General features: G+C 41.0%; 2 protein-coding genes across 2 annotated transcripts in view; one reads left to right on the top strand and one right to left on the bottom strand.

Moving 5' to 3' along the window:
* Window positions 1-2,130: 2,130 nt before the first annotated feature.
* mettl11b (methyltransferase like 11B) lies at window positions 2,131-23,522 on the bottom strand. The gene is made up of 4 exons (XM_033028222.1): window positions 23,059-23,522; window positions 12,986-13,161; window positions 5,641-5,890; window positions 2,131-3,660 (listed from the first exon to the last, which is right to left on the bottom strand). Exons 1-4 carry the CDS (start codon window positions 23,222-23,224, stop codon window positions 3,404-3,406), a joined length of 849 nt encoding a protein of 282 aa, XP_032884113.1. The 5' UTR covers window positions 23,225-23,522; the 3' UTR covers window positions 2,131-3,403.
* Window positions 23,523-23,618: 96 nt separating this feature from the next.
* kifap3 (kinesin associated protein 3) overlaps window positions 23,619-25,416 on the top strand; it is a 132,093-nt gene continuing 130,295 nt past the window's right edge. Inside the window, exon 1 of the mRNA XM_033028221.1 lies at window positions 23,619-23,638. Coding sequence (XP_032884112.1) covers window positions 23,637-23,638 — 2 coding nt within the window. The 5' untranslated portion in view covers window positions 23,619-23,636. The remainder of the gene's footprint in view (window positions 23,639-25,416) is intronic.

The raw sequence follows: 25,416 nt of genomic DNA, 5'->3' as shown, positions 1-25,416 counted from the left end.
TATTTTGGGAATGAGGGAGAATGATGATGATTGTAAGGGAAGTTTCTTCCAGTTGCCTTTCCTTAGTAAAACACTTTGGAAACTTAGTGAAAAGGCTACTCCCTTTCATGAATTGTTTCTTTACTGAGTTTTGAAGCATTACCAGAACAGAAGTTGCGATATTGTGCATTTTATTTGCGATACCGCAAGCACAGTTTTTCCTCCCACCTTTATGTCTCTCTAGAATTATGGATTGTCTGAACATCTGTAATTTAATTTTACTATAGAGGGTTGTAAAAAGCTATAGGTTCTTCCATCTTTACATTGATACAACAGCTCAGAGCAGAACATGTGCAGCTGGTTGGTTGTGCCCCTCGAGTCATTTCAGGGTCAAAGTTTGGCTCATGATTTGAAGAAACTTGACACAGTCAATTCAATCAGTAAACCCATGAATAACCATAATAGGCATAATACTGATGCTCAGTTATAATAATAGTGCTCAGTTCATTCTTGGAGCTTGCTTTCCATTAAGTGCTCATCCAGGCATGTGACAGGCGGAGTAATTAAATTAATCTTCCTGTGGAAGCACCTGAAGTATATTTTGGTGATCAGTCTTTGTTTGGATGGAACTGCCATTGCACTTCGAAAGGCAATAGAGTTTATCATTAAGGAAATCCAGTGGGATCAAGTCATTCACTGAACGTCCCAAGAGAAGGAAGAAAGGCAAGAGATAAGAATGCATCAGGTCCCATCAACTGTTTATTCCAGACACAACCGTACCTGATGGTATAAATATAATTTCATACATTCGTTTCATATTATGGGTGGGTGACATCGTAGGAAGCAAAAAGGTTCTGAAAAATTGCAGCAGGATCTTGGTCATTTGGGCTGAGGAATGGTTAATGGAGTTTAATACAGATAAGGCCAGGGCACACAGGACCTTCACAGTGATTAGCAGGACTCCGGGGAGTGTAGTAGAGCAGAGGGATCTAGGAGTGCAGATACATAGTTCTTTGAAAGTGGTGTCACGGGTAGATGGGGTGTTCAAGAAAGCTTTCAGCACAGTGGTCTACATCAGAGTTTCCGATATAGAAGTTGGGATGTTATGTTATAGTTATACACAACATTGGTGAGGGCACACTTGGAGTTACACCTGTTCCTCACATCCATCCAATGACCCTAACTGACCTTCCAGGTGAGACAGAGGTTCATGTGCATCTCCTCTAACTCATCCACTGTATTTGGTGCTCCTGATGTGGCCTCCTTTGTTCCACCTATATTCCTTCCTCTGGTTTCATATTTTTCTCCTCTTTTGTCCTTACCTCCATCAAAAAACGTTTGTCTTTTCATCTCTGGCTTTTGTCCAACCATGATCTGCCAACCCCCCTCAACTGTATCTACCAATCGCTTGTCAAACTTTGTCCTGCCCTTACCTATCTTTCAGCTTTCCCCCCTACTACATTCAGTCTGAGAAGGTTCTTTACCTGAAACATTGCCTATCCACGTTCTCCATTGAAGCTGTCTGACTCACTGAGTTAGTCCAGTACTTTGCAAAGCCATAGATGCTGCCTCAACCGCTGAGTTTCTCCAGCAATTTTATCTACCTTTGTAAAGCCTAGTTGTGCTGAGAGTGCACAACAGTAGATAGGTTATAGAAACTAGGTGCAGGAGCAGGCCATTTGGCCCTTCGAGCCAGCACCACCATTCAATGTGATCATGGCTGATCATCCAAAATCAGTACCATGATCCTGCCTTCTCCCCATATCTCTTGATTCCGTTAGCCCTATGAGCTATATCTAACTCTTGAATACATCCAGTGAATTGGCCTCCACTGCCTTCTGTGGCAGAGAATTACACAGATTCACAAATCTCTGGGTGAAAAGGTTTTTCCTCATCTCAGTCGTAAATGGCCTACCCCTTATTCTTAAACTGTGACCCCTGGTTCTGGACTCCCCCAACATCGGGAACATTTTTCCTGAATCTAGCCTGTCCAATCCTTATGATTTTATGTGTTTCTATATGATCCTCTCTCATCCTTCTAAATTCCAGTGAATATAATTCTAGTGAATATACACCAAGCTTTGCACTGGAATTTGCATAATTATGAGCAAGTTCAATTCCGAAAAGTCATCTTCACATAAGCAAGAACAATTTCACAAGGCATCCAGCTGTATTTTAGAAGTGGCTCAATATAACCTAACACCATCGTTAATGCATTCCATTCTGAAAACAAGTCAATCTTCAGACATTCACAACTTATATAAAAAAAAGCAGAACACAATTAAATTTCTATACAAAGGTTTGTCAAGACTTTTATTAGGATTTGAGGAAGATGTTTTTCTGGAGATAAGTTCTGGTCTGCATGAATCATAATTATAACTACCCAGAATTTATTTTTTAAATCTGACAGTTTTAGTTGGTGTTTAGTGTTTGTTGTTTTTCTGTTTTCTCATCTGCCCGGCTCGTCCACCGCGAACGTCGACGGGATCTGTCGGTGATGCGGGCCGCCGAAGAGCGAGCGGGGGGACTGTCTGAGAGGGAGGTAAGCCGCTGAAGAGCAAGGAGGGCTGTCGGAGAACGAAGAGGGCCGTCGGAGAGCAGGAAGGGCTGTCAGAGCGAGGGGGGGGCCGTCGGAGAGCGAGGGCGGTGTCGGTGAGCGAGTGGGGTGTCGGAGAGGGGGGGAGGGCCGTTAGAGAGCGGGGAGCACCGTCAGAGAATGAGGGGGCCATCAGAGAGCGGGGAGGGCTGTCAGAGAGCCGGGAAAGCCACCAAGAATGAAGGGGGGGACCGGCAGGGGAGGAGGGGATGCCGTGAACGAAGGGGAGATCTAGCAAGGGAGGGGGGGGGCATGAAAGAAGGGGGTACACAGTGAGAGGGGAACCACCAAGAACAATGCGGGGGGGGGGGGGGGTGCCTGCTGCCACATGCGACGGCAGGCAGTAGATAGGACTGTTTGGTGAATCATTGATTCTGATTTAGATCAATACAAAATATCTTGCTGAAATGAGCAACTAATGTTCCTGCAGACCTATTACTGACTTCCTGGAAATGATTTAAACGGTTTAATTGCACAAACTGTTCAAGGTTCCGATGACTTTACCACTGTTCGTATGATGGTATTAAACAACATGGACAATGAACTGGAAGCACGGTTACCTGATTTGACCACAAATGACATGCTGCATAGAAAGCAAAAGTAAACATTTTGTATCTTGCAATCAAGTTAGAAAGGAACACAAATAACAATGAATTAAGTAAGTATGTTAAAATGAATCATGTACAAAAGAAGTGCATTAGATCGTTAACAATGGATTTATAAATCTAGGTATAGCATTATCTAGTGCTAACATTTTTACATATCACAATTAATTTGCATCATAGAAATGGTCTACTCTATGGACATTGAATTAAGCACGTTTAATTCCTATTTCAAGGCCAACATCCATATAGGTACAAACTGCTCAGGGATGTCCAGCTGTTTCTCAGCACAGATGATCTCCAGATTACATTTTGCTATGATATTCCTTAAAATCTCAATCTCCCGGATTACACTACTGTCATTTTGGTCCATGATACATCCCTGTCGTCCAACATTATCTTTAATGATGATAACTCCATTATCCTTCAGGCTGCTCTTGCATCTTATTAAGAACAACATCAGGTCCTTATCAGTTAAATGTCCTGTGGAAGAAGAATTATATATAAATCAAGATCATTTCAGACGACTTTTAGTGTATATTGTTCTTTTGTTTTGTTCCATTGGCCTTCTTAAATCAAACACCTTTTTCAGCCACGAGAATAGAAATTCAAACTTATCCCTTGTTATTGCAAATGCTATTCCATGTCAGATTCTTTAAGGTGCTCTGTGATAGCACCAAAATCACACTCAATACTCCAGGTGCAGTCTCACCAGGGCCCTGTACAACTGCAGTAGGACCTCCTTGCTCCTAAACTCAAATCCTCTTGCAGTGAAGGCCAACATGCCAGTAGCTTTATTCACTGCTTGCTCTACCTGCATGCTTACTTTCAGTGATTATAAGCACACCCAGGTCTCATCGTACCTCCCCTTTTCCAAATCAGACACCATTCCGATAATAATCTGCCCTCCTGTTCTTGACACCCACATTTATCCATATTATACTGCATCTGCCATGCATCTGCCCACTCACCCAACCTATCCAAGTCACCCTGCAGTCTCATAGCATCCTTCTCGCAGCTCACACTGCCATCCAGCTTTGTGACATCTGCAAACTTGATGTTACATTTAATTCCCTCGTCTAAATCGTTAATATGTATTGTAAATAACAGGGGTATTTGCGGCACCCCACTAGTCACTGCCTGCCATTCTGAAAAGGACTGTTAATTCCTACTCTTTGCTTCCTGTTTGCCAACCAGTTCTCTATCCATGTCAATACCCTACCCCCAATACCATGCGCTCTAATTTTGCACACTAATCTCTTGTGTGGGACCTTGTCAAAGGCTTTTTGTAAGTCCAGATACACCCATCCACTGGCTCTCCCTTACTCGTTCTACTTGTTACATCCTCAAAAATTCCAGAAGATTAGTCAGGCATGATTTCCCCTTCATAAATCTATGCTGACTTTGACTGATCCTGTCACTGCTTTCCAAATGCGCTGCTATATAGACCATAGGAACGGTGGGCGGCGCGACTCTCGTCAGCAGCGGCCTCTGCAGTCCGTCTGCGTTTTTATTATTTTATGTCTATGTTTTTAATGTAGTTTTTGTTATTTTTTGTTGGGGTATGTGTGTGGGGGGGGGGGGGGGGGGGGGGGTGGGGTGGGAGGGAGGGGGTAACTTTTAAATCTCTCCCTGCACGGGAGACCCGACCTTTTCTTTGTCGGGTCTCCGTTGTCGTTGGGGCTGCAACGAGGAGCGGCCTCCAACAGGAAGACCGGGGGCTCTGGTGCCGACTACTCACCGTCGCGGAGCTGGCCGAGTCCAGAGCGGGTGGAGCGGTGGTGGAGCGCTGCTGCGGCCCGACCTCCGGAGGTTCGGAGGCTGCAACTGCGGGTCTGGCGGACGGCGGCACCGGGAGCCCGCGGGTCCCTGGAGGGAGACCGCTTTTCAGGGCTCCCACAACGGCGACTTCTCCCGCCCGAGTTGCGGGGTTGAAGAGCTCCTGGAGCGGGGCCTTACATCATCGCCCCGCGCGGCTTGGAATGGCCGCGGGATTCTGCGAGCGCACCCCAGGGGCTCTAACATCAAGAACCCGGTGTGCGACCTTGCATTACCCGGCGTGGCTTTAATGGCCGCGGGACAATTCGCCATCGCCCGCCGGGGGCTTTGACTTTGACTGACATCGGGGGGGAGAATGCAGTGGAGAGATAAGTTTTTTTGGCCTTCCATCACAGCAATGTGATGGATGTTTATGTAAATTATGTTGTGTCTTGGGTCTATTTGTTTGTAATGTATGGCTGCAGAAACGTCATTTTGTTTGGACCTCAAGGGGTCCAAATGACAAATAAATTGTATCGTATCGTATCGTATAACATCTTTAATAATTGACAAGTATCTTTCCCACTACCGATGTAAGGCTAACTGGTCCATAATTCCCCATTTTTTTTCTCCCTCCTTTCTTAAAAAATGAAGTCACGGTATAATTTCAGAATTATTCTCTGTAATTCTAGAGGTATAACTCACCAGTTACCCACTGAATCCAGATAACATCATACTTTTTAATGGGTGGAGTGAACTGCTGTAAAGGAAAGCAGAAATAATCCTTGACTTTTTGTGCATCTTTTCCAATGTAGGAAAGTGCCTCAAATAAAAAGTTATCCATCATGTCCACCACGTCAACAGAGGAGAAAGAAGGTAGCAGGACATATCTGGTAACTCTGCCAATGCCACAGCCACAGTCCAATGCATACTCAGTGTCAGCCTTCCCTGGACCCTGTGAAAATTAAATATATATCAGTCCCTAATTGATATTGGACAACAAAATAATGCAACTTGTTCTGTACAAATTCTGCCTGCATCTCTGCCAAGAAGAGTAGCACAACAATGTAGCCTGACCGATTTTAAAGGCCATCTCTTTATAATTTATTAAATATTATTTTTCTAAGTTTGCAGAATTGCTTTTGTTAATTAGTGTTGGCTTTAGTGAGGAGGATTTACTGGCCATATGTGTTAATGCAGGTTTGTCAAGGAATGCAGCAAAGACTGATGATCTGGTTATGAATAGAAATTATAGGCTGGTTGCAGAAACAAGGAACTGCAGATGCTGGCTTAACAAAAAAAAGACACAGGGTTGGAGTAGCTCAGCGGGGCAGGCCGCATCTCCGGAGAACATGGACGGGTGATGTTTTGGGTCGAGGACCTTCAGATTGATTGTGGTGTGGAAAGAAAGCTGGAAGAGAGGAGGGGCTGTACAAAGCCTGGCCGGTAATGGCTTGATACAGTTGAGAGGGGGTTTTGAAAGGCAGTGGCCAAAGCCCAAAGATGAAGAGATAGGTGTGAGACAACGGGATTGAAGAATTGCCAAGCTGTTGGAAGGAATGTAGGTGGAAGGGGAGAGGAGGGGAGAGAGAGGGAAGAAATAAGTGTGAGTCCAGTTAGGGACAGGATAAAGAGCGGGGTGGGATGGGGGTTGGGTGTGGTTGATACCAAAGACTGTACAATTCAAATGTCATATTGTTAGGCTCTAAGCTGCCCACGCGGACTATGACATGTTGTTCCCCCAGTTTGTGTGTGGGTTCACCCTGGCAATGGAGAAGACCCAGGCCAGAAAGATCAGTATGAGAATGGGAAGAAGAGTCAAATTGATTAGCACCAGAGGGAGGCCATGGCAGACGGAGCCCAAGTGTTCAGTGAACTAGTTGTGTAAACTTGTTGAGCTATTGCTAGCTTTCGCCACTCTAGGAAGCTGAGGGATGACTTTATGGAAGTGTCCAAAATTATAAGACGCATAGATGAAGTGGATGGTCACAGACTTTTTCCCAGTCCAGAACTAAAAGGCATAGGCTTAGGGGGAGAGGAGAAAGATTTCTTCAGGCGGAGGGTAATGCATATTTGGAACAATCGGTTAGAGGAATTTATAGATGCAGGTACAATGGTGACATTTAAAAGACACAGAGCCAAGTACGATACAATAGGACTTTATTTATCCCAGGAAGGAAATTGATCTGCTAACAGTCATAAAACACAAGATACGTGAAACATGAAATTAAAGTGACGAGTGGAAAGGATTGGGGATGTGCAAAGATCGGGAGGGGGGGGGGGGGGGGGGGGGGGGGGAGGTGCAGTCGTTCTACCGCACGACAGAAGGGGGAGGAGTTGTACATTTTGATAGGCACAGGGAAGAAGGATCTCCTGTGGTGTTCTGTTTTGCATCTTGGTGGAACCAGTCTGTTGCTGAAGGTACTGCTCAGGTTGGCCAGTGTGTTATGGAGAGGATGAGCTGTATTGTCCAAGATGCTCTGCAGTTCAAGTACATAGATTATTATGATTTAGAAGGATACGAGCCAAATGCAGGCAAATGGGATGAGCTTGATCCTAACACCTTGATCCTAACACATGGATGAATTAGGCTAAGAGGGCCTATTTTTATGATGCATGACTCTATGACTAACTTACAAGTTAGTCGATTTTTTTGTCTGATGAAGGGTCCCAACCCAAAACGTCACCCATCCATGTTTTCCAGAGATGCTGCCTGACCTGCTGAGTTACTCCAGCATTTTGTGTCCATTAGATTGTTTTGTTAAAGATTGGGGAATTGAGGGATATGGCATTGAAAAAGCAGAGTGGGGGGCAGATTTGAGGGGTTGGGTGGCCTACCCTTGCCTTTATTTTCTTTATTTTTCAGCAGGAACCAAATTATGCTGATAACTGGGGCATGATCTGCCGTCAAGATCCCGTGCAAATGCAGCTCCACCTGTTGAGGTGAAGTCAGGACAGCATTGTATTTTCATGCCATTGGCTGATTTTAAGTCACAACTGGTGACAATTAAGTCAATTGCCAATTCATTATTACATCAAATTAGCCTGTGAATACCAGCAGTGCTTCCATTCTGGAGGTAACAGCATCTTTCACATTTTGACTAGATAAAGCAGTAACCACTGTAGAGAGCTCAATATTTTTACTGGTAGTTAGATACTCAAATATATATATATGTCACCCAACAATATCATTGCATAAATATTTCAAAAGTGATAACGTTCCATAAAATTGTAGGTGGATTTGGACCCCTAGATTTAAATATTCCAAGGAAGAAGAAGATATATTGGCAGTAATCGTCTTTAGATGTTTAGAGCTTTTGAAAATGCAGAAATAAAGGCCATTTGTGTGCTTGGGGTAGCACTTAAAGTTTAGATTGAATGAATGCCTCTGAGATGCATAAAAATAAATTGTGCTTAATTCTGCTGCATGTGGATTTATATTGATTATGTGCATGTGACAATAAATGTCCTTTGTCCTTTGATTCTGTGTCCCTCACCTACCCTTAGGACATCTCTATTACATGTTGGAAATCACCCCCTATAATCTTTATTCCAATAAAATGTTACCAGTAGCTCTCAGTGCAAATGAAGGCTTCTGTGATCGGTGCACAGATGGCTTAATATGGGACTCTGATACTGCTAGCAGTTACAGGTATTTCTGACTACACTTACGGGTGATCAGCCCGAATCATTGTCAGGGTAGGATACTCCCTGGGAGATCCATATGCCTGAGAATGTCACAGAGACGGTACTTTAAGAGCACTGACCCATCTCCCAAGGATCAGGGCACCGGTGACTTTGCTGCTGCCTTCCCAGCAGGGGCAGCATCTGTCGGTTGCACAGATTAAGCTTTGAATCCCCTTCAAGGAAGTAAACAATAACAATGATTTCTTAAAGCAACGATGTCCCAAAGACATAATTTATTAGGTAAATCCTAATGGCATTAGTGCCACACGGAATATACACCAAATATAAGGGAAGTTCGAGGCATACATTTTTCCAGTCTTTGCTAAGAGCTAAAACCCTTAAAAAAATAAGCATATGGTTCTCTTAGGGTTATTTCTATAACTTAGAAAGTAGAACAGTGTAAGACAGGGTAAGGCCCTTCAGCCCACCATGTCTGTGCCAAACATGTGCCAAAATAAACAAATCGCTTCTGCCTGCACCTAATCCATATCCCTCCATTCCTTACATATTGACGTGCCTATCGTAAAACCTCTTAAATGCCACTACTGTGAAAGTTCTCTGAACCATTTTCTCAGTCACCTGGGGGTCTTGGCTTGGCCCCTTACCTGTGCAGATACTTTGGAGCCTCAGTCTTTTGGTTTCAGAGATTACAACATTTATGAAAGAGAAAGACATTAAACCACCACGCTACTGTGGCGCTAATCAATGACATGTTAAAAGTTTGTGAGCAACACGTGGTGTACAACTGTATTGTTCGAGAGTTCTGAATTCAACCCTGACCTCTCCTGTTGCCTGTGTGGATTTTGCACGTTCTCCCTGTGACCACATGGGTTTCCTTTCCATCCTTCAGTCTCCTCCCACATTCCAAAGATATGCATTTTTGGTAAATTAATTTGTGACTTCAAATTACCGTGTGCAATTGAGTGGTAGAATCTAGAGGTAGGGGGCCAATAAAATGAGATTAGTCCGGGATTAGTATAAGTAGGTACAGGATAGTTAGTGGGGAGTTGGAGGACTAATGGTGTGGATAAAGGGCTCATTCCTGTGCTGCGTGACATGTATTCTTGGCTTTAAAACAGAATTAGACCTAAATATAAAATTTGACCTGGGAACAAATAGGCAATTCTAATATAAAATTAATATTATAAAAAGCATAAACAGCAAGTTTGAAATATTCATTTATAAAATGTGATGGAATGGAGAACAACCTGGTGGTATAATGGGGATTCAATAACAGTGATTATGGTCATGATGGATTGAAGGGGCTGCTTCTGTGTTGTATGACTCTATGACTCCAAGACCAAAGGTTGATCCAAGTGCGCTGAGATGCAAAGTTTATGGTTTAGGGTTTTATCAGCGTGTGTGCGTACACAGTGAAAGGTTGGATAAATTCATGGCAAACCTTCAATAATGATTGGTCCCAGCTTATAAATCTTTTCGGTTCTTTTCCTGTTCTGATTGTATTTGTAATGGTCACTAAACTAAGAAATTAAATTTGCTATAATATGGAAGGAAAATAATTAAGGTTGGGCATTAAGAAGAAGTAATGGATCATGATTCCCAGAATGATAACACCACAACATTATGAAAAGTTAAGGCACAGAAGGAGGTCACTTGACCTGTTGTGTCTATCCAGATCAGTTTCCCCTACTTCCCATCTTTCATTTCGTAGCCTTGTAGTTTACAGCTCCTCAAATTCTCACCTGCTTAACTATTATCTCACTAATTATTTTACTAATTATGTTAAGTCCCCATTTCCTAATTAGCAACCATTCTGCCAAAAGAAACAGGTCCTTTCTCAAAGCTCCCTTCAATCTCTTCTCAAAACTATAATTCTCCAGCACTAACATCACCCTTATAAGTTTCCCCTGCACCCTCATTACATTTGATTAAATCCAACCAAGTTACCCACAGAAATTTGGATTGGTTCCAAGAAATCCACTCTTGTAGTCATCCCATCATCAAAATAATAACTACCATATGGTTGACTGAACAAATAATAAGCCATCAATAGAAATTTCTCAAGAGCAGCATGATGAGAACCACAGTTCTCCATTCAGTGGTTTGTCTTAATGCTATGCTCGTCATATTACATATGAACGTACAAATTAAGAGCAGGAGCAGGCCTCTCAGCATCCTAAACCTGCTCAGCAATTCCATGAGATCAAGGTTAACCTGATTGTAATCTGCAATAACCTTTCACTTTTTTACTTATGAAGAATCTATCCAGCTCTGTCTTATAAATATTCAGATACTCTGTTGCCTTTACCCTTTAAGGAAGAGAGTTCTAGAGACTCACAGCCCAATGAAAGAAAAAAAATTCCATAGCTTTATGATTTCATGTCAAAATCCTCTGCAGATCAGACCTCTGCAATCTCTCACCATGTATATATGTCCCAATCTTAATTATGTTCCTGCCAAAATCAACTACTTCACAGTCTTCCACATTGTACGCCATTTGCCTACTATTTCGATCCAACAATATTCCTATGAAGCCTTCTGATACTCTCATCACAACTTAATTTTGAACATATCTTTGTGTAAAATAGATAGCCCTGGTGCCCTTATCTGAGATTTCTATAAACTGTAAAATATTGAGGCTGCAGCATTGACATGGAATATACTGTTTTTGACTGTTTTTGCTTTCCCATAACCAGTCTTCCCCCAGGCCCCTTTGAACCACAATTGCTGTTCCTTTCCCCACACCTCAAATGCCCCAGTCTAAGTCACCTGTGTCATTTTTGTGACTAATACTGGATTTGACACCATGTCCTTTCCTGAATCTCTCTTAGCATTTACTATCAAGAATGATTTTTTCTGCACTGTCCATCTTTTAAGACCTTTGCCTAACTTGGGTCTATTACTCCCTGATTAAATTTACAAAGAAAATGTGTTTCACATCCCTTGGGGAAGCATCAACTTTTCATTCTAGCCACTTCATTTCCTTGTTTACATGCTGTCCTTGAGTGACTTTAGCTGTTTGCATGCTCAACTTATACATGTATATTGGTGACAGCCATTGCTGCCTCCCTACCACCCTCTCCTCATAAATTCCTCAACCACTACTTTGCTGTTCAACTAATAAGCTGAGTAATTTTCTGAACAAGCAGATGACTGAAGCTATGCTATTTGGCTCCAAGCAAAGCCTTTGCACAGTTGCTTCTGGAAGCTTTCATCTTCCCCAAAGTCCATTTTGACTGAACCTCTTTCAAAGCACCCAATACCTGATCTTAGCTGTGCTTCACAACCCACTTCCATGCAAGGTAACTTATTTTGTCTTTTACATCCCCATCCACCTTAATCCACTTTTCACCCCATATTCCATTGAAATGCTGATTAAGCCATATTTAATATTCCCCTGAGTTCTGCCATCAATATAAAATGATTCAGAACTCCACCGCTCATATAAACTGACTCTGACCTTGTTTTCATTACACATAATGTTTAAGGTTGAGTAGGCTGGGTCTCTATTTCTTGGAGCAGCAGAAGGATGAGGGGTGATCTTCTAGAGGTGTATAAAATCATGAGAGGAATAGATTTGATAGATGTAGAATCTCTTGCCCAGAGTAAGGGAATCGAGGACCAGATGACATATGTTTAAGGTGAAGGGGAAAAGATTTAATAGGAATCTGAAGGGTAACTTTTTCACACAAAGGGTGGTGGGTAAGTTGGGCCGAAGAGCCTGTTTCCACACTGTATCACTCTATGACTCTTATGACACCTCCATTTGTTTTCAGTGCCAGAGCCATCAATCGACTGATCCCCTCTTCCCACCTCGCAATTTCTCTAAATACTTCATCTTGCTAGCTCGATGGTCACATCAAATGCCTCACTAAAGGCTCTTTCTGGATATCTGGAATTTAGCCCTCTTTCCACCATTGCTATTCTAGGTACTTTTACCCCATAAGATGTACTTTATTAGGGTGTACTTTATTACATCAAACTTGCTACAAAATCTAAATTTTCTTTGTTGTGGCACATTTCCTGCCTGTGATGATAGCTCATTCAGTAATTAGGGAATCACAGCTGGTCCTGATTTTGTGCTTGCATAATATTATCTCACATACAAGTAGAATCTGCTGGACAGCGATGTACATTGAAATCCCAGACTGCATGTGGGACCTTGCTGGTTTAGTTCTAAACTTGTGTGCTCTGTTCTCCAACATACCTCACTGTAACAAGAATAAAATGCGCACTTATTTTGTAAAAAGGTAAAAAGTGTGACATATACTGCACCCAAATTATATTTGAAATTATATCATCCAAAAATAACTAGCATATTGATATGATTATCCAGGAGTGGTTTTGACATGCATTATGCAATGTGTCTGTTAACTCTTGTTGGCTGTAGTACTGCACTTACTCCAACAAACTTCCTCAGAAACCCACAGGAAGCCTCCACATCTATGCTGTTGAGCTCCAAAAAGTCTCCCATCATACCCTCCTCTGTTGCTGGCACATCTTCATAGAAGCGTTTGGCTCTGGCATAGAACTGCATTTCACCATTAATGATTTCACTTGTCAAAGTGAACAGTTTCACTAAAGAAAAAAGCAAAAGTTAAAAAAATGTCAATGTGAGAAGAAATGAATCCATTTGCCAAGCTTTTAAATGACCATTTTTGCTTTCTATCTTTTTTCATTTGGTAGCTTTAGAAAATAATTTCTAAATATTTGTTCAAATAGTTTGCAATATAGAAAAAGCTGTACTTTAATTTTAAATGCGATGAATCAAAACATTCTCTTATATCGTATTTCATACCAGGGTTATGTTTTATAGCCTGGTATACTTTTTTTAAATATCCACATACCGGTAGTATATTTTTTATAAAGCTAAGATTGTTCTAAATGGCTCTTTACAGTCTATCAATGCACTGAATTCAAATTTATTTTCAATTGCTGCAAGCCAAACATTTTATTAGTTCTTTATTCCCCAGTAAAAATAGTTGGAAAAAAGATTTTTGGACAGTAAGATATTTGATGTATTTTCAAATAATTGAAAGAGCAAGCTTGAATCAAAAGGGAATGCTTAGTCTTCAACAGGGAAGGACCAAAGACATAAGAAGTTTAACATTTGACATGTTATTTGGCAGTGATTTATCACCCGGCACCTCCATCTCCACATGTCTGTTTTTCTAAAGAGGGTGTTTCACTGAGTCATTTTTGGAGCTTTTGTTTTTTTTCTCCATGTGTGAGCAGGCAGAATCTGCCATCAAAATGGAATTGCACCATCAATTAGTGCAGGAGCGCCACATGGCATCACTACGCTGGTGCTATCCAGGGGTCTTGTTCTTACACAATTTTTATCTATTAAAAGTGAACCAAACAAACTGAGCTTTTTGAATATAGTCATGATTTCCAATTTCTCTGTCTTTTTAAGTTGGATTTAAAAGACTGAAGTTGTCTGCAGTGCGGGTAAGTGAGAGGCAATTTAGGTATTGTTACTCCAGTAAACTCTATTACATTGGGGATTTGTACCCATAATTTTCCATAAGGCAATCAAGTTACTATTCTTTACCATGTTGTCAGGATAGAGGTACTAAATAGAGACCAGATGTTCTTGTAGATCTTGTAAAAACTAACTACAAGCAGAATTTGCAGAGACCTCGGGAGATGCCCTTGTCTGCTATATCACTCAGTAAATAGTTCACTGCCTGGGCCAAAACGAATTAAAACACAGGGGAAGAACATATATAAAAATGAAAGGCTGAGAATATTATGAGAAAAAATATCAAATATAATTGTAAACAATGTCACTGCCTTGAGTCATTCAAAAGAATTATTCATTTTATGTCCAATTTCAATATTGTGCAAATGTTTCCTATATGATATTTCAAGGATAATGTTTGGTTGTGTAAAGTGATTTTCCAAATGTTTCCAAACCATCTTGATTAAAATAATCGCCGGGGACCATAATTCTGCTCATATTAGAATATGTAAGCATGAAAGTCTGCAGGAGAAATTGGATACCCATGGAAAATGTATGCTGGAATCTTGCTGCTTGATTTCCCACTCCAGTTTGACTTGGTGAACCTCATACTCTGACAACATTATCAATATTGGGTTTGATTAAAGTTGTGCTTTCACTTAAAGGGGACATGCTCATTTTCTCTGAACTCCGCTGCAAATCAGTGTCCAGCAACAGAAACCGCGATGTGCTCAAATAGGTAAAGGCGTGGAGGCTAGGATTTTCCATCAGTTTTCTTGAGGTATTGTTTTAAGAGAAGTGGTATTATACAGACATTCTCCACCCTCAGTTCCAACAATCACTAGAAATCAGCCTTGAAATAGCCAGTGATAATATTTATCCTCCTGCACATTGACATTATTATTATTATTGTCTTTGCATTCTTATTGTTTTTTTATGGCTTTGGTAGCAAGCCTTAACATAAGAGTGCTCTATGATTACAATGTATGTTCATTTTCACAAAAATAAACCAGTTGATCCATAAGCAGGATCACTTTTTGATATATTGTAATAAGAAGAGTTGACACTCAAATAATTGTTAGAATTAGCATTTAAAAAACATATCTTCGATAGCTGTTACTAGGTATATGAATCCCCACTTAACTCATCTTATTTTCCATTCATGGAACAAATAAATGAACAATACAGCACAGCAACAGGCCCTTCGGCTCACAATGTCCACAATCCATGTGCCCATCTAAAAGCATCCTAAATGCCACTATTATATCTGCCACCATTACCAGTCCCCAGTAGAGCATTCCAGGCATCCACCATCCTCTGTGTAAAAAAAACTTGTCCGCACATCTCCTTCAAACTGTGCCTCTCTCACCTTAAAGGTATGTCCTCTAGTCTGACATTTAGATCCTGTGATAAATATTCTAACTACCCACCCTATCTATCTATGCCTTTCATCATTCTATATACTTCTATCAGGTCTCCCCTCAACCTCAAGCATTCCAGGAAAAACAATCCGAGTTTGGCCAACCTTTCCTAATAAACTCTAATGCAGGCAGCATTCCAGTAAACCTCTTTTGCACCATCTTCAAAGACTTCACATCCTTCCTGTAAAGGAGTGCCCAGAACTGCATGTAATACCAAAGTCTTACACAGCTGCACCATGACTTCCTAACTCATATATTTAATGCCTCAATCAGTGAAGGCAAATTTACCAAATGCCTTCTTTATTTACTGAGTTGCCATTTTCAGGAAGCTATGTACTTGGATCCCAAGATCCATCTGGACATCGACTATTCCCTGACTACTACTTACATAATTCACAAAGGTGCATTAAATATCTTGCAAAGTGTCAAGCTCTAATACCAATATATTTCATATAACAATATAAAAAGATCAGAAATATTTCTTTCAACTTTATCAATCTTGAAGGTCCTTTTTAAGACATTTTTAAATTTGGAAGTGGAAGAACATCCTGTATTGTATGAATTTAACTTAAACTTGGCCACTCACGAAGCCAAAGAATATGATAAATCTTATTGCATTACGTCATTAGTTCTGAACTGAACCATTTACTGTGAGCCACTTGGAGTTCAGTATTCCCTGAATTACTAATTCTTCAAAAATTACTTTTTTTCAGTACTAATAATTATTGTTTTTTTATTTGTTTTTTAACTTTAAAAAAAACTTTATTTTGTGACTTTCTTAAAATTATTTATTTCAGAATTAGTAGTTTTCAAAACCATTTTATAGTATAGACATTTAAAACTGTTAAATTCATTAATTAATTTGACAGAACGGAAAGATCTACCACCAGCTTGGACATGTCAAAGATGATCAGATTGTTCATTGGGCATTTCACCAGCCTCAGGGACTGGTCATCTGCATCTGGACCATGCAGAGACTCCAAGCATTGCAACGGGTTCAGAGAGACCTGACCATGTTATACACCATGCTTTTTACAGGTTGTATATTATTTGTTTGCCAATAGTTCTGACTTGCCCACAAATGTTTCTGTTGAAGAAGTATATGATGCGAGGACTTTGGTTTGGCCACATTTAGAGTATTGCACACAGCTCTGGTAGCCCTAATACATGAAGGATGTGGAGGCTTTTGAAATTGTGGAAAGGTCCAGAACTAGGGGGCCACAGTTTAAGAATAAGGGGTAGGCCATTTAGGACTGAGATGAGGACAAACTTATGAATTGTGAATCTGTGGAATTCTCTACCACAGGAGGAGTTAGAGGCCAATTCACTGGATGCTTTCAAGACAGAGTTACATTTAGCTCTTGGGGCTAGCGAAATCAAGGAATATGGGGAAAAACAGGAAAGGGGTACTGATTTTAGATGAATAGCCATGATCATATTGAATGGCAGTGCTGGCTTGAAGGGCTGAATGGCCTATTCCTGCACCTATTTTCTATGTTTCTATGCTTGAGTATATGGCAATAAAACTCGACCACTTGATTTTGAAGCATTCATGCATGGTCGACGTATAATGTCGTCATTGAGTGATACAGTGTGAAAACAGGCCCTTCGGCTCAACTTGCCCACAACCGCCAACGTGTCCCAGCTACGCTACTTGCTTTTGGTCCATATCCTTCCAAACCTGTCTTATCCATGTATCAGTCTAACTGTTTCTTAAATGTTGGGATAGTCCCTGCCTCAACTACCTCCTCCGGCAACTTGTTCCATACACCCACCACCCTTTATGTGGAAAAGGTTACCCCTCATATTCCTATCACCTTAAATCTGTCCTCTGGTCATCGATTGACATACTCTCGGGAAAGAGACTCAGTGTATTAAAATGTATATTTCTAATGCATATTAGATTTCTCGAAAGTCTTACTTAAAAAAAAGTAAAATTTCCACAAACATATACCCCCTTTATTAATGTCTTGGTTTGGGGTGGGAGATTGCAACCTTCACGTGGTCCGCCCTGTTTCAATGAATGCAGTCAACCCAACGTGCACAATCAAATAAGATCAAATAGAACAAGTTGTCCTGCAACTTTAGGCTGTGCACGCCAAACGCAAGAAGAAGAATGTCATGGTTTGAAGATTCTAAATTCAAATCAAAATGAAATGTACGTCAAAAGGAGAACGCATACTTTCAAAATACTCTGAATGTTTCCCTGAGCAAAACATAATTTGTATGACAATGCAAAGTCAGGAAATGTTATGATTATTTCTTGTCCCTTTTTCCAAATACAAAAAAAAATAGCACTTGAAATTATAACACATTTAAAAGATTTTTTGTCCAATTTTGTCCAATATCCCCCCCACTTTTTGAGGTGGGGGATGGCCTGTATTATTATCCCCCAGATTTTGGAGGTCGAGCAATAACAAAAATCTGTTCCTATCTCTCATGTAGGCCCTACATTATCTTAAAAATACTTCAAATAAAAAACATTAAAATCATACTTCTACAATGCACTAAAACATGATTTTAATACAACAAATTTCAAAAATTCACCACCTTGGGAGGGGGGGGGGGGCATCCCCTCCCACACCCTCCCCCCGCTCAGTCGCTCCACTCCCTCGCTGGGTACCCCCCAAGGCCAGTGATCAGTGATAGCTTAGCTCCGCACTTTCAAAAACGCACCGGGGCCCCTACATTGGTTAGCTGGAGGAAAGTAATACTTCCGCACTGGATATCAGTCAAGCAACATGACAGTACTGGTGCAGCTGGAAAAATTAGAGAGGTAGACAAAAGGGACAAAAGGATGTTCTCAATGTATAAATGAAAGGTGAGCCTACATCACAGATGGTGTTAGCATGAGCTACTTATGCATGAGGAGAAATAATGACCAAGCGACAATAGATAAGTGTTCCAAGAAACCACTGTAGGAAAATTACTGGCTTCCTTCCTATGAGGTATTTCCAAGCTTCATTTCTATAAATGTAGCTCCAATGTTTGGACTCCTCTCCTTAGCTCCAGTGACCTCAACTTTTTCTTGCTACTCCATCGTTTCTTCTCTTATCATAAACAGCAAATTGCCCCAGGGAAACAACCCGTCCCTGTAATTTTCCTTCACCATTTAACTCCTGGTCCAGATATTATTCTGGTAAAGATATTCTCAAACCAAATGACACAAAACGGCTCTCAGTACTCTAGGTGCAGTCTAACCTAGGCCATTTTAGATGGTGGATAAGGTAGGGGTGGGATGGATAGAATAAAGGTATCTTTGATAAGGCAAGTCCAGATGACTTAATGTGGCATTAAAGTAATGGTTAAAATCAAATTAATCTTCTTTATCTAATGTATAATGTGTAATGTATTGCTAGCAGTAAGATTGTAGGACATGTCCCTCAGGCCAGACCACCCAAAGAAAATAAATACTGAACCAAAATGATAACAGGAAGAAATGGCCACTTCTAATACAGAAGAATGAGAAAGTTACTCAGAGTTCAGGAATTTAACATTGATTCTTGAAGGCTGCAATGTTCCCAAGTGGAAGATGATGTATTGTCCGTTAAATCTGTGTTGTCCTCATAACAGTGCAGGAGGTCTAGACATAAATGTCAAAATGGGAATGTGGTTAAGAATTAAAATGGCAGGCAATCAGAAGTTCAGGATGGCAAAAACCATCTTGCCACTAGTTTTTAAAGAGAAGAAGGCAAAACTAAGATTAAAGAAACTGTTGGAGATAATGAAAAGAAACCTGGAAGTGATGATAGATGTCGAAATGGGTTGGCCGTCAGATATGGCTGAGTATGTATCCTCTCAACGAGAAAGTGCAAAACATGAAAAAGTAGTAGAAGGGAATTTGACTAATTGTCACTCTTCTGCCATTCAATAATTTTTACCTCAGCACCATTTTCTTGCCTTGATTCTTTAATATTCAAAAACACATGAATCTTTGTTTTAAATGCACTCAGTGACTGAAGCTCCACGGAACCTCTGAAATAGACATTTTCAGGTTCACAACCCTGTGTGGTTGAATGGTTGATACCATAATTTGGGACTCTAGGCACCACAGCCAGGGAAATCACAACGTCTACATCTAGAAGTCACAAGATGCTGGAGTGTGAAGTATAAAACAATCTGCTGGAGGAACTCCACAACATCTGTTGGTGGAAAGGAATACATAAGGACTGAGAGTGATGAGGCAAGATAACCAGTGTAAGGAGGAGAGAGGGAGTGGTGAGACAGAAGCAAGAGGTGATTGATAAATAGGTGAATAATGATGGGCATATGGAGCCAGGTAGGGGAGGAGGAGGGGTGGAGTTGAGAAACATATGCAGGTGAGTTATGGATGGAGTCGGAAGGAATAGAAAAAAGGAAGCAGAAGGACAGGTGAGGGGAGAGGAGGGTACAGGCAGAGACAGATATTGTGCATCAAACCTGTCAAGCCTGATAAAAACCCTGTGTTTTTCATTTAGATCACATCTAATTTTTCTCAACTTCAGATTTCAGGCTTATACTATCCTCATGGGATGAACCGTACATTCAGTGAATCGATTAGATGATTTTTTTGTTGCACCCTATCTATCTCTTTGTCTCTACCTTCTATCACAAGCATACCCTTTCTGAAATAGGGAGACTAGAGATGTATGCAATATTCCATGGGTGGTCTCACTCCATATAATTGAAGTAAGATGTCTCTACACGTGTACTCAAATCTTTCAGGGGTAAAGGTCAACACATTGTTTGCCCTCCTAATTGCGTGCTAAACCTGCATGGTAACTTTAAGTGATTCGTGCACAAGGGTACCCAGGCCACTCTGTACACCAACCCCCTTCAAACTCACTTTATTTTAAAAAGATCCAAACTTTCTATTTTCTCTATGAAAGTGAATGACCTTAAACCTTTCCACATTATATTCTATCTGCCATGTCCTCACCCATCCACTAAACCTGTCCATAACTCATTGAAGTCTTTCTGAATCTTCCTAACATAACAAAAATGTCACTGCTTTTTGATGATATAATCTTTTTTCCCCATACTTTTACCCTCATCCAAATCATTGAAATGAATTGTGGACACCAGGGGCTCAAGCACGATTCAACTCAAAAATGTTGTGTTTATTTCTACTCACATTTTCTGTTCATTAACCAATCCACAATCCATGTCTGTATATTACCCCCAATCCCTTGTGGTATCATATTATTCAATAACCCCTTATGTAGTATCTCCTGAAAGTGAAAACATACACATCCACTAATTTTCCATTCCAGTCTGAAGAAGCGTCCTGATCTGAAATGTCATCTGTCCATTTCCCCCCCACAGATGCTGCCTGGCTCATTGAGTTTCTCCAGCAGTTGTTGGTGCTCTGTTCCAATTTCCCTGTCCCACTATCCAGGCATTCTGATAATTCCACTGACTATGTCAATGCATCTTACGTCTTTTCCTTCATCTTTAACACAGGATTGTCTTTCATTGCAGGGAACAGGTCTCTTGATTATGTCCATTCCATTTCCCATCAGTCTGCTCTTATCTTTACTCCTCCCTCCCAGAACCACAACAACATTAGCCTTGTCCACCCTTCAAAGCTTTCACATCAAATAAATCATCTCTACCATTTCAGCCACCTTAAACATTCTTCATCCACTGACCACATATTTTTCTACATCTTTAGCACTCTGAATGGACCATCACCTCCACCAAAACCTCTTCCTACATATTTAATATTGAAGACTGTCCAATTACAAGCCACAAATCATGCCTTATCAACTTATCTCATTATACCCACGGGTATTTTTTTTTGTGTGCTTACCCTAAATTATGACATTACATTCACCAATTACAGTCTGATTGATCTCGTTGACTCTGGGGAAACCCAACACAGTGCTTCTTTTCAGAATGCCTTATTCAACTAAGCCATCAAGTTCCAGGTGATTGTCTTCTTTTTGAAAAAAGAACTGCGATGGTAATCAGTCTGTCAGTTGACAGCTGCAAAAGCTCAGTGACGCCCACATATGTGTAGACACACAGTCGCAGGATAGTAGTTAAAACCATGCAGTATATTAGCAAAGAGCTCCAGTAACCACCCTGCTCCTTAGGCATTGGCACGTGGTGTTACCAGGAGCTGACCTGACGTGAAATAAGAATCCATATCCTTAAAAAGGTCGCACCTCATCAAATATTCGTTTGAGTGATCAAATGATTTTCGAGGTTTTAATTTAAAACTTTGTTGTATAATGGATAATTATTTCACTCCTGCACAGTCAGACCTCTGTCTATGATCGTTTCCATCACTTTTCTGAACCAAGCATTTTATACTCATCTTTCCTTCCATTTTCATTCACAGTGCCGAGTCACAGTTATCTCTCTTCTTATTCCACTCTTTCATTCACAGGATTTTAAATCCAGACCTTCTTAGGTTTCAGTTTCTGCTATCATTTATACACTATTGAAACCCGAGCTTGCCATTGCTGTTTTTATTGCCGCTTTTACTTCATCTCGTCACTACTCTATTCACAAAGTGTGGTGTCCTGTACCCCGAGCCTTGGCAAGTCCTCTTAGTGTGCTAAGAAGAAGCTGCCCACTATATTTCAAATCATATGACTGAAATGAACACATTAACATTTAATGAAGAATGGTCTCTGCATCTTTGGACTTTGTGAACTTGTTTCTCCAGCCTCGCACGTGCTATAGTTTAAGAGTTTAAAAAGTTTGATTCACCCCGAGTTTTGTATCAGCGGTAACCTGCATGCCATAAAATATAAACATGGCATTTACAAGAGGTTGCAATAGCGGACAGCACAGTCCACGTCGGGTAATGTCGACAACGTGTAATACACGCCCGTCCCATGTGAAGTCAGTAAAAGGTCAAATCAGTTGACCTTTCCTAGTCCAATAGTTTGTACCATTTGCAAGTGCTTTGAATATTGGTAAACAATCTAAGTGTATAATTAGTGCAAATTACTCTTTGCACAAATAACATAATAAAGAAGTGATATATCAAAGAGTTAAAATCATCTTGCCTTGGACTTAGTTTTATGATTGATATGTGACTCTCCACTTTATTAACAGTAGTAAATAGCGATCGTTTACAGTAATAGCGATAAAATTAGCCTCAACCGCACACTCTGGTTTCTTTCCATAGACCTAGAGCTCGTTAAATGATTTTTAAATCGATGCGGTCTTTTTTTGTTAGGCAAACAGGAAAGGTTTCCCTTATTGCGGATCACTGAGTTCTCTACTCTACATCTGTCTATACTCCCACCGAATCATATCACCACATCGTGTCGACCATTTACAAGTTATTGAGATTAACTGTTAACGGACCGGATATCCCAGGTAATCAGCAAATCCGTGCCTGTTTGCGATTGAAGATGAGCGCAATTCGTGGGTTTTCTTTACATTTCTGCCAAGTATGCTTGTGTGGTCAGACGGTAATTTAACCAAATATGTAATGAGAAAACGCTGTCACCGCCTCTTAGGAAGAAAACATTTTAAACACAATTTGTCCAATGGTCCCCTTTCTATTTAAATTCACCAGTAGTGGGTTTCGAATGGGATATTTCATTCCCGCCGCCCTGCGGATCCCAGGAGACCGTCGCTTCAACTCACCCAGAGGCAGCCCCTCCAAGAGGAAGAGATAACTGGAAAAAAAGTCACCCCGGATGGTTTTATGGAGGAAGAACGACATGCTGTTGCGGCACATGTCATTGTCCGTTCTGTCCCATCGCGATTTAAACGCGTGATGGGCTTTTATCCATGCCATCTTTTCTCCCATCTTGTCCGAGAGTTTGTAAAGTTGCTAGATATTGACGCTTCTGCTTTGGTCAGAGTAGCTGTTGATTCAGCTTCTTTGTATTTCAAATAACTCGGTGCGAATGTTCCGGGTCTCTGCTCCACGTCTTTGCCACTACCCGTGAAACTGATCAAGCCCTGTTCGCAGGGCAGGTGCTGAAAACGCGTTTCTCAATATGATTTTATAACCGTTCGCACCAACCAGATCCTTGCACTCGTAAACTGACCTCGTGCAGCCACGTTCTGCAAGACTAAATCCCGGCGTTAAAATAACTTTTAAAGAAGATATTACCGAGTGTGAAGCTGACACTCAATGTTGCATTGAAAGCTAGTAGGAGTTTGACACGCCCACAGAAGTTGAACATGTAAATCGTGGGTCACCGGTATGGCAGTCAATGTAAGTGCTGTATATTGGTTTTGCAGTTTCTCAGACTAACGTTCAATGTATGTGCACCTGGACAGCTTCTTAATACAAGAGAATGGGTCCAGCCTCAATATCCGAGACACGGCCATGTGTGAAAATGCTGGGGGAGAGAGTGAGTTAATAGCTCGTGTTAGAATTGTGCAGATTGTAGCAGGAACCAACGGTTGAAGATAAAGAAAGCTGATTGACTCTATCTGTAGGGCGGGTGGGCCCTGACCTGCTGGACGTGTAAAAAGCTATGTCACCTGCTGGCAACTGTCAAACTTCATAAGGGAGGGATCATCACCCTCATCTACAGGCAAAATGGAGAGAAGGATGACATCAGGAATTGTCAACCCATTTCACTGCTAAATGTGAATTATAAGATCCTGCCAAAGACCATCACAAAATCAGCTCTGGGACAGGTGATCCATCCAGGTTAGTCCTGTGTTTGGTGGGAAGATCTTAGGCAATCTTACACAGCTCAGGGACACCCGTGATAATGTGCAGGACAGAGGGGTGGACACCTATCTTGTCAGCTTGGACAGGCTCTCCAAAATAGGCTTTGGGGTGGGTATCAGATACTGGATCCAACTGTTCTACAAAGATATTAAATGTGCAGACCAAATCGAAATGGACAGCTTCCTAATTAGGTTTGGAGTCAGTCAGGGTCGCCTTAGCTAGTGTTTAAGAAGGAACTGCAGATGCTGGAAAATCGAAGGTACACAAAATTGCTGGAGAAACTCAGCGGGTGCAGCAGCATCTATGGAGCGAAGGAAATAGGAATCGTTTCGGGCCAAAACCCTTCTTCAGACTTATGGGATTCGGCCTGAAACGTTGCCTATTTCCTTCACTCCATAGATGCTGCTGCACCCGCTGAGTTTCTCCAGCACTTTTGTGTACCTTCACCTTAGCTAGTTATGTTTTTGATCCATATCTCATCATCGAGTGATACAGTGTGCCAGCAGACCTTTTATCCCACTGAGTCATTGGCAAGCATCAACCATCCATCCTATAAATCCCGGCTATTTATTCTCCCAACATTACTATCAACTCCCCCCCAGATTCTAACACTCACCTACATACTGGAGTAATTTACAAAGGCCAATGATCCTACCAACTCTCTCTTCTTTGGGATGTGGGAGGAAACCAGAGCATGCAGAGGAAATCCTCATGATCATATGGAAAATAAGTGAAATCCCAAGGTTAGGATTGAACCTTGGTCTCTGGTGATGTTTTGTGGGTCGCACCAACACAATTTATTTCCTGCATGTTCTTTTAAAGATGCCATCGACATTAAGTCATGTGGCTACAGTAGTACATGGTGCATGAGGCCCAAGGACTATGTATTGTGATACTCTGATCTAGACATGATTTTTTTTCACATTCACTTTGAACTTTCTTCTCTGAGAACATTTGCAGATTATTGAATCTATTTATATAATTGAATTTTCTCATCTCCTAGACTGCACAAAATCTGTTCTGCGTTTTCTTCAGATACTTAAATTTCTCCTATGGCATATGGCCAGAAATGCCCAGGTCAAATCAGTATTTTGCAGACTTTCAACATAATAATGCTGCTTTTCAATGCTCTGCATCAATTTAAGGTCAAAGGTCAAAAACTTTATTTGCCATTTGTGCTTACACACATAGGAACTCTTGTGCGGTTGTTCAGAGAGTCAAGTCAAGTCAAATTAAAAATTAAAAAGACACACAGAAGACACATAATCTATAAAAACATATACTACTCTAGAAATTAAAAAAAGAAAGTG

This window comes from Amblyraja radiata, chromosome 10 (genome assembly GCF_010909765.2).
Source record: "Amblyraja radiata isolate CabotCenter1 chromosome 10, sAmbRad1.1.pri, whole genome shotgun sequence".
Classification (NCBI taxonomy): domain Eukaryota; kingdom Metazoa; phylum Chordata; class Chondrichthyes; order Rajiformes; family Rajidae; genus Amblyraja; species Amblyraja radiata.
This window is presented reverse-complemented; position numbering and strand designations above follow the sequence as displayed.